This window comes from Quercus suber, unplaced genomic scaffold, assembly GCF_002906115.3.
Source record: "Quercus suber isolate HL8 unplaced genomic scaffold, Cork oak 2.0 scaffold_794, whole genome shotgun sequence".
NCBI lineage: Eukaryota > Viridiplantae > Streptophyta > Magnoliopsida > Fagales > Fagaceae > Quercus > Quercus suber.
Window position 1 is genome coordinate 9609 of NW_027070230.1, and position 10614 is coordinate 20222.

Sequence of the window (10614 nt, forward strand, 5' to 3'; positions counted from 1 at the left end):
TTTAATATTTCCAACACAAATATTTAAGGTTCAAAATTTTAAATACCATTTTCCCACAAAATGTACATCGTATAATATTTAACTTGGTTAAAAAAAAAAAGTATTGCTTTTTTATTTGTTAACTTCTTCGCTAAGTAAGGAAAAGAAGATATCTGTTAACTTTTTATCCAATTGTTACGAAGAATTCATATGTTTTTATTTAAAACACTTATTAGTTTTAAGTAGATGAGCCTTTTCCCTAAAGGACCCTCAATTTGACCATGCACTTACTATCTATTTTTTATTGTTAATCTCTTTTGCAACATGAAAAAACCACTTTTCAACCGTGAGAGTTAATTGTTAGAAGGGAAACTCATTCCTTCGTAATAATAATAATAACAGGAATAATGAGTGCAATAAAAGTAGAATATGTATGTGCACACATATATATATATATATATGATTTTTTATTTTGACAAGAAAGGGTAGGAGACTAATAATTCGTTGAAGATTCTTTCTCAACATTCCCATTACAGCCCATATCGCCATATCGGTGGAGAAAGCAGTGTTTGAGATGGTTAAGAGGGGATGGAGATTGCAAGTAGCCAAGTACTCTCTCAAGTGGGGTCCAGTTATAACTTATTTTCATTAAAATTTTTATAATTAAGTGCATTGGTCAAATACTTGTTTCGCTACACTTAATTTTTTCAGCTTATTTGGTTATAAAACACCCTTTTATAATCTTACTTTTCTTTAAGCATAGATTTTTTTTTTTTTTTTTGGAGAAAGAAATACTAAGATTATTAAGCTAATTTGCTATACATGTGTAATGTTGTTTAAACACTAACAACAATAACAAACGAGCTCTAGGTTTATGAGGTACTTACCTCATGGGAACCAAATACCCACAACCTAGATCCCTTACTTGCTTTATGAACTTCCTTCACACAACCTCACGAGCTTTGGAATGCCTTCTATAATTGTTGTAGAGGCAACTAGAGTTTCTATGAATTTCCACACTCCAAGTTATTGGGCTTGTTGACGGTGACCTGAATAGAGAAGAGCACTTGCAAAAACATTGTTTATAATTTCCTATCAAGTATTTCTCCGTTGGGAGTTCTACATGATGAAGAGTCTAATTAACTCTCCTTATCCACTTATATTGATAAATCCTTGTCAAGATAATCTTCAGTTTGAACTCAAATTCAAACTCCCATCTATTTGATAATTCATCGCATTTGGTTTGGGTGTTGGATCCCATGGCTAAGTGTATTGGATTTGTCGCGATGGCGATACGTGACCAAAAATAGATGTGTTATTATCTCAACAGGTCCAATGTACTAGAGCACTAGACCCAATCTTTTACCCTAGTCCATGTGGATGCCCTATGGATCATTTTGAGTCTTGTTGACCCAACCCAATCAGTAACAATATTAAAAATAAAATTAAACATTGTTTAACTCAAAATAATGTTAACGTGAGTTTTTGTGAATGTTTTGGATGATAATCACTGATTTCAGAAAAAATAATCAAAGTTCAAATAAATTGTAAGTAATTTTGTAATTTAATTTATGACACTTGATTTGTTTATATATAATTTAATTGTTATAACAAGTGAGGGAGGTGAATTTTAGTCCTAGTTCTTATATACCAAGAAATATCAATAAGTTACAAAACTCTTGATATCAATAAAAACATAAATTTTGTTCCTTTTATATTAAAAAAATCAAAAGTAAAATCAAAACTCAAAACAAAAACGAAGAGAGCCTATCATATGAAGGGTTTCAAACTTTCAATCCCTCCCACTTATTGATAATAATAGCGTAATGTTTTGCAAAATTATCCCTAAAAACATTTTTTGAGAAGAAGATCCCTAGTAACTTTTTTTTTTTTTTGGTTGAGAATAAGATCCCTAGTAACACGAATGAATGATGGTGGTGAAGATAATATGACATTATGCTCCTGGTCCCTTTTATGCATTTTTTTGTTTTTGTTTTTTTTGGGGGGGGGGGGGGGGGGGGGGGCGGTTCTCCAAAATAAAATGAAAGAATGAACGTGATAATAATAAAATATGAGAATATTCTCATTGTCTATTTTCATACAATTTTCCAAATAACTCACAAGATTTCGAATAATTTCCCAAATAACTAACTAGACGCTTAAGTAAAACTGATAAAGATATATAATCTATGGTTCCCTTTATAAAATTTAAAATAATATTATTATTTATTATTCACAATTTTTTTGAAAGAGATTAAAGATTGAAATTAGAATTAAAAAAAATCAAATAGTGGATAATATCATAATTATAAAATTAACCCTAACTTCACTATTAGCACAATTTTTTTTTTTTTGGGAAAAAAAAAAGTCACATAATAAGGTATTTGTGTTACACAATATACTAAAAAAAGGAGTGGGTTACCAATGCTACAAAAAAAGTAACATTCCTAATCTGTCTAATTTCTTATTATTATTATTATTATTTTTTAAAATCACAGTTATCCCAACTCATTATGGAAAAGGAGAAAAAGAAAATACGAATACAAATTCAAGTAATATTCGAGAACTGAAAAAGAAGTAAACAAAACCTTTTCTTTCCTAACAAGAAACGGAGCTATACTCTCTGTCTATCTATAAATATCCCACCATCCCCATTCAGATCCCTCACATGCTTCTTTTAACTCTTTACAATTCTGGGTTTTCTTTTTCTTCATCAACAATCTCATTCTTCTGTCTTTCGGATTCTAAATAATCATGGCGAGCCAACCCGAATCCTCGGACTCGTAAGCCCTCCAATACCCAATTCCCAGATCTCCATTATTATTATTAGTCTTTGATTTGTGTTCAAAATTCAATCTTTTTTGGTGGGTATTAATCTGATTGTGGTTGTTGTTGTTGTTGTTGTTGTTGAATTTCAGTAAGGGAACGAAGAGGGACTTTAGCACAGCGATTCTTGAGCGCAAGAAGGCCCCGAATCGGCTTGTTGTGGATGAGGCAATCAACGATGACAACTCTGTCGTTGCGCTTCATCCCGATACCATGGAGAAGCTCCAGCTCTTCCGGGGAGACACGATCTTGATCAAGGTGAGCTTTTTAGGATCTTGCTGAGTTGTTTCGATTATTACTTTTAAGGGTTTTTGCTTGTGTTGTGTGTGTGTGTGTGTGTTGTTGTTGTTGTTGTCATTGATGATGATGATGATTATGTTGTATGGCTGTGTTGGGTTTATGGGTAATCAGGGTTTTGGGTGGTGAATTAGTGTTGTGCTTTTTTATCTGGGTTTTGGGTTTTTTAGGATCTGTGAAATGGGTTTTTTTTTTGGGTTCACAAAGTTGGGTTTAGTTTGTTAATGTAGCGGTTGTTATACATTGTGGAATTGGTTTATTCTATTGGGTGCCTTATAGACTTGTTTAAGCTAAAGGTAATGTAAATAGAGATTATCGGTTGTATGTTTAGAAAGGGAATTGGCTGTTTAGGAGGCAAATTATGCTAATGTTGTTTAAAAGTTGGCATGTATTTGTATTGAAATTTTGATTGCTTTCTCAAACTCGTGCATACATGCTTGTTTTTACTTCTTAGTGGTACTCTTAGTGAGAAGTGTGTTCTGTTTTGATGAATTCCTTCCTGCAAAGTGGTACTAATAATGAATTCTCTATCTATGAGCTTGAGATTATTAAGGGAGACTCTTATTAATCTGATTTATCTATATTTCTTTGTTGCTTTTGGTGTTCAGGGGAAGAAAAGGAAGGATACTATCTGCATTGCCCTTGCTGATGACACTTGTGATGAGCCAAAGATAAGGATGAACAAGGTTGTAAGAAGCAACCTCAGGGTGAGGCTTGGAGATGTTGTTTCTGTGCACCAGTGTGCAGATGTCAAATATGGAAAGCGTGTCCACATTCTTCCTGTGGATGATACTATTGAAGGGGTCACTGGCAATCTCTTTGATGCATACTTGAAACGTGAGTGTCTATTGAACCTTTCTTATTTCCCCTACTTAAAAACTGAAGTAACTTTTTTTTTTGTGTATGGTCACCTTTGTTTGTTTTTTTTGGGGGGGGGGGGGGTGTTGGGGACCGCAAATGTATTGTATGCGATTTTAAAGAGATACTGTTAAAGAAGTTGGATAGTTTTAATGGATAAATAGTTAAACTGTGTCTAAGCTGGAGAAGCTAATTGTAATTTGCCAGCCATTGCAACACAATTAGAGTTTTGTTCTTAAGAGCTGAATTAACAACCAAAATATTTGGTTCAGGATGTGCAGAAATTGTAGTGACTTATTATAGTCTAGCCATAAATAACAATAGATTGAGTTAGATGCTGAGATAATTTACGGACACTGTTTTATAGAAATTAGTGCTTAATTTTGGTGCAACATAATTTGATGATCCATTTATAATGAATTAATGATGCTGGTTTTCTATACTAACATAAGTTTCTTTTTTACAAAATTTGGAGTTATTATGGGCAATATGGGAATGGTTTTATTTATTTATTTTAAAATTGAATTCATCTAGTTATTTTGTTGTCCCATCTGTCTCTCTGTCTCTCTCTCTTTCTAACCTGTCTGTTTTGTTCTGTTATTGGTTGATGTTGGTACAATGCCAACACATTGATTGGTTGCTGAATTATTTTTTGGGGTATGTGTTGTTAATCATTTTCTAAACTTATTGGCAGCTTATTTCCTGGAGGCATACCGCCCAGTGAGGAAGGGTGACCTGTTCCTTGTGAGAGGGGGGATGAGAAGTGTAGAGTTTAAGGTTATTGAGACTGACCCTCCAGAGTACTGTGTGGTTGCTCCAGACACTGAGATCTTCTGTGAGGGAGAACCTGTGAGAAGGGAGGATGAGGATAGATTAGATGAAGTTGGTTATGATGATGTTGGTGGTGTTAGAAAGCAGATGGCACAGATTCGTGAATTAGTGGAGCTGCCCCTGAGGCATCCACAGCTATTTAAATCGATTGGTGTGAAGCCACCAAAAGGAATTCTATTGTATGGACCCCCTGGATCTGGGAAAACTCTAATTGCCCGGGCTGTTGCCAATGAAACTGGTGCCTTCTTTTTCTGTATCAATGGACCTGAAATCATGTCAAAATTGGCTGGGGAAAGTGAGAGCAACCTCAGGAAAGCATTTGAGGAAGCAGAGAAGAATGCACCATCCATCATCTTTATTGATGAGATCGATTCAATTGCTCCCAAGAGAGAGAAGACACATGGAGAAGTTGAGAGGAGAATTGTTTCCCAGCTCTTGACGCTTATGGATGGACTGAAATCTCGTGCTCATGTTATTGTCATGGGGGCTACAAATCGTCCCAACAGCATTGACCCTGCCTTGAGAAGGTTTGGAAGATTTGACAGGGAAATAGATATTGGAGTTCCAGATGAAATTGGGCGTCTTGAAGTTCTCCGTATTCACACAAAGAATATGAAGCTTTCTGAAGATGTAATGTTGAATCCTATTCCTTTATCTCCAAGTTTATGCATCTTTTTCTTTTTACTTTATCTGTAGAGGAATTGTCGAATCTAATAAGAATATTCTGGTTTTGAATGGAATAGGTTGACCTAGAAAGAATTGCTAAGGACACGCATGGTTATGTTGGTGCTGATCTAGCAGCTCTGTGTACTGAGGCTGCTCTTCAATGCATCAGAGAGAAGATGGATGTGATCGATTTGGAAGATGAGACAATAGATGCAGAGATACTAAATTCAATGGCAGTTTCAAATGAGCACTTCCAGACTGCTCTTGGAACAAGCAACCCATCTGCTCTCCGTGAAACTGTAAGTATCTAGCAATATATTTAAATGACTCAGAGTTTCATTGTTGATTAACTTCTTTGTTAACTGGGATCCCTTATTCTGAATTTTCTGCTGAGCCAGGTTGTTGAAGTGCCCAATTGCAGTTGGGAAGATATTGGAGGTCTTGAGAATGTTAAGAGGGAACTTCAAGAGGTAATCAAAGTTTACCATGTTTGTTATGTGTACACGTTCTTTCATTCTTTTGCAACATACAATCTTGATTTCTGTATTATATTGTCATGCAGACTGTTCAATACCCAGTGGAGCATCCTGAGAAATTCGAGAAGTTTGGAATGTCACCATCAAAGGGTGTTCTTTTCTATGGCCCTCCTGGATGTGGGAAAACCCTCCTGGCCAAAGCTATTGCTAATGAATGTCAGGCAAACTTTATCAGTGTCAAGGGTCCTGAGTTGCTTACGATGTGGTTTGGAGAGAGTGAAGCCAATGTAAGGGAAATATTCGACAAGGCACGCCAGTCTGCTCCTTGTGTTCTATTCTTTGATGAACTTGACTCAATTGCTACTCAGGTAAGATTGATTTTTCATATGATTAACTATTTTATGATCATAATGATTGATTTGAGTTTTGGCAATCACTGGCAGGAGAATTGTTGCATTTCTGTTTGACTTGTTGCCCATCTTGAACTATCATTTGCTGTATTGTGCAGAGAGGTAGCAGTGTAGGAGATGCTGGAGGTGCTGCTGATAGGGTTCTGAACCAACTCTTGACTGAAATGGATGGCATGTCTGCAAAGAAAACTGTTTTCATCATTGGGGCCACCAACAGACCAGACATCATAGACCCTGCACTTCTGCGTCCAGGTCGTCTTGATCAATTGATCTACATCCCTCTCCCTGACGAGGACTCCCGCCATCAGATATTTAAGGCATGCTTGAGGAAATCTCCTATCTCCAAAGACGTTGATCTCAGAGCCCTTGCCAAGTATACTCAAGGCTTTAGCGGTGCTGACATTACTGAGATATGCCAGCGTGCATGCAAATATGCCATAAGAGAGAACATTGAGAAAGTATGATTTTACCCTTTTTACTGTTTTCTAATTACATGCTTCAACACCCAATTTTATAAATACTCGTGTTTCCTATAAATTCAATCTAAAGGTGCTAAGTACTTTTTATTTTTGGTACATTCTGCAGGATATTGAGAGGGAAAGAAGGAGAAGGGATAATCCTGAGGCAATGGAGGAGGATGTTGAGGATGAAGTAGCAGAGATCAAGGCAGCCCATTTTGAGGAATCAATGAAGTATGCTCGGAGGAGTGTTAGCGATGCTGACATCCGCAAATACCAGGCATTTGCTCAAACATTGCAGCAGTCAAGAGGGTTTGGATCCGAATTTAGGTTTGCTGATAATACTACTTCTGGAGCCACCACATCTGACCCTTTCGCGACGGCTGCTGCCGGGGCTGATGAAGATGACCTATACAATTAGGTTCTTAAAATGGGTGTTTGTCTTATTTATGTTAGACATTCCTTTCTTACAATGTTAATGTAATGATATGTTTAAGGCTCTTATTGAATTGCCCTTGTGTCCAAGGAGGCCTTGGGTTTTGCCAGCGGATGATCCCCTGGCTACACTGAAGTTTAAAGAACAGTTTTTATTTTGATAGTTATAATGGATAATTTTAAACTCTATAAGTTTTAAGTTGAAATTATTGTTTGCTTTAATATCTTGTTTACTTGTGGTGAGGCTTTTGTTATCCACTTGTGAGTAATGTTAGGAACATAAATTTTTTCATAATGCTTATCAAAAGCCTTGAAGCTCAATTGACACCACTCTGCTCATTTAACCAAGTAAACTCAATTAACATTACTTGGGAGATGATCAAGTTCCAAATCTGCCCTTTGAGTTATTGAATTATATATAATAATAAAAAATCATAATTGTCGACATGTATTTTCATGAGTTCACTATTGCAAAATTATCATTATTATTAACAACAATTAAAGTATGTCATTTAAGTAATTATTTTTTTTTGGTTTTTACAATTATTGATTCATTTGAGAATTATTTTTTGTTAATTTTATTGAGCTAATTGGAACTCACTTGAAAAATCTCTGTTGTTTCTCTTTTAAACTAGTCTTTTATGATATTAAGTAAAATCACAGATTTACTATAGTCAAAATATAAAATCACTGCTTAGTCATCTAACATAACAATCAGATTTATTTTATTTTATTTTAAAGGAATAATAAGAACTATAAATCTATAATTCTTTTAAAATTTATTAGTGGAAGAGGAAAGTAATGAAGTATATTAAGTAGTTAGTATTTAGTAATTAAAGAGTACTCTTATAATGTGTAGCAATAGAGTATGAAACAGGTCCGGAACTTGAACTAAATGGAACTTTGAAAAGTCTTGAAGTTCAATTGGTACTTCATATTTTTAAATTATCATTCTCCCAACTATCAATTAAATTAAAAAAGAAAAAAAAAAAAGAAAAAACCCTCTTAATCCATAGTCAACAGGGTTTTCCAATCCAAATTGGCTTCTTAGGACAATCTCAATGAAATTAAACATAATCTAGAATCCTAGCTTCCTTCATCCCTAAATTGGTTCAAGATCAAAATTGATACTGTCATTAAAAGTGATAACTACTCAATTGTTGCTTTGTGCAAGGATTCAAAAGGGAAAATTAAGCAATCACAACCGACGAGACTGCTGTTAATTTAACCATTTCTTTGAAGCTTAACTATATTAGCAAATATCCCTGGCCTCCGAATTGAAGATTATCTCCTTGAAGGTGACAATAAAACCATTATTGAGCCTAATAAACCAGATTGTTCCTCCATTTGTTTTGTACTTCAATTCTTTTGGAAATTCATAGGGGCTTTTTTTGTGTGTGGATAATTTAATAGTTATGTTAGGGTCAAATGTTGTAATGTGCTAGCAAATGTAATTAAAACATATCTAAGTGTAATTGAGCTTGTAAGTCTTTAGTGTCTAGAGATGTCTTTAAAGATCTTGATAGAATACATAAAAGATTGTCCATGAGTCTACTAAAGAACTGTTGAATTTGTAGGCTTGACTGTTGCTCGACCGATCTAGTTTCATTTAAGCTTGATACCTATCTCGACACTACTCAATCAATTAAGATATATGATTCTAGTTTTTTAGATTCAAGCCCATGATGTCCAAAGCTTTGGGATTCGTGCCCTAAGTAATTCAGAACATAAATAAGGGTTTCATAAGTAATCATATAAATAGAGAAGGTAAGAGTTTGTTGTGGTGTTAGTTATGAATAAGGTATTTGTGCGTTGAAAAAATCCACAATAGAAGAGTTTAACCGGAGTTGAAATTGAATGTGGTCACGTTAGTAAGCCTTATTGTAGGTAGCAATACTAGGAGATTAATATTATGTATTGTGTAATTCCATTCTATTTAGTGGATTCTTCCGTTATGAACCCTTAGAGGATTTCTGTTCGCAATTATATTGTTTGTCTCCTTTACTTTTGTATACTTTTATTCTCAATATTGGTTATAAATTTGTTACTAATCAAATTGCCTATCCAATAATTAAGCGGATTTAATTTGATTAAAAACAATCAACATGGGTCTTAAACTTCTTAAGATACAAGAGGGAAGGGTGGATTTGAGCTATAGGACTTCAGCCTATAGGGTTTTTGATTTATATGTTGTTTGGTGGGGGGGGGGGGGGGGGGGGGGGGATTTGATTGTTGTTTTGTTTCTGTGCAGGCCATGTGCTAGCCCACAATTTACCTGCTTGGACTTCTCTCTTTGCTTTATGGGGGCCCAATCCTATCTTTCCCTTCCCAGATGAGTCATGTTGAATGCTTGAGATGGCCCAGATGGGTAGGGCCCTTTATGCAAGTTTGTGCACTCCATTTTTGTTGCTCTTCAATGGATTACAATCATCCGCTCAAAAAGGGGGAAAAAAAAAAAAGAAAGTAAAAGGCAGATGTGGGTAGGTCCCTTATGCAAGCTTTTGTACTTTATATTTATTTTTGCTCTTCAATGGTTTACCATTATTTAGCCTTTATTCTGTTTTAAGTATATTATTAAGGCTTTTCATTTGTTATAATAGGAAATTCTCCCTTTTCTTTTTCTAGTATAATTTAGTCAACAACCTCAATAATTGAACTTGAAAACTATATTTCCTTCCAATGTGCTCCACTAGCATCGACAAACTAGGTTGTAAAACCAAAACATAATTGTCTTTTCATACCTACTTTAGCCTATGTTCACAACACATTTGAGCCAACCAGATTAGGGGTGAGAGGAGAGGTAGCCCAAGCAAGGTTTTGAAGTGCAGGGTAAAGAGAGTCATGTCCCTAGCAATGGAGGCATAGGTTGAATTGGAGGGTGAATGTGATAAGAAATAATTTGGCTAAGATGGTAGGGGAGGTTCTGATTAGACTAAAGCCAAGTTAATGGGTCCTCATTGCTATTATGTTCAATTGTCTAGAGCCTAGAGTCCCAAGGATTCTTGTCATCAATTGTCCTAGCAACCTCACATTCATTGTTGATTCCAGCTAGGGAGGTCCAAACCTCCCTTGAAAATTATCATTGAGATTGTTTGAACGATTTCGAACCTTTTTTTCTTTTCTTTTTTTTTCTTTTCAAGCTTGTTCTAATGGCTGCCCTACCATGTCACATCTGTAGTACTGTTTGTTTGTTGCTTAATATACCAATTTATTGTTCATATTTTTCCAATATATCATTGTTTTCCAATATGAGTCTTTTTGTTGGTCGATTGGCATCGGACCCTTTTGTGTGGTCTTGTATTGGAGTTTTATCCCCCACCCTTATCTAAAAAAAAAAAAAAAAAAAAAAACCTAAAAAATGGGAAGATGATATTTGAA

At 35.1% G+C, this 10614-nt stretch overlaps 1 protein-coding gene across 1 annotated transcript; it reads left to right on the forward strand.

The window, feature by feature from the left end:
• The first annotated feature begins 2546 nt into the window (after window positions 1-2546).
• On the forward strand, window positions 2547-7458 carry LOC111990287 (cell division cycle protein 48 homolog). Its single transcript, XM_024022076.2, has 9 exons — window positions 2547-2762; window positions 2898-3063; window positions 3711-3939; window positions 4655-5421; window positions 5535-5756; window positions 5856-5927; window positions 6020-6301; window positions 6442-6801; window positions 6929-7458. Exons 1-9 carry the CDS (start codon window positions 2734-2736, stop codon window positions 7220-7222), a joined length of 2421 nt encoding a protein of 806 aa, XP_023877844.1. The 5' UTR covers window positions 2547-2733; the 3' UTR covers window positions 7223-7458.
• The last annotated feature ends 3156 nt before the right edge of the window (window positions 7459-10614 follow it).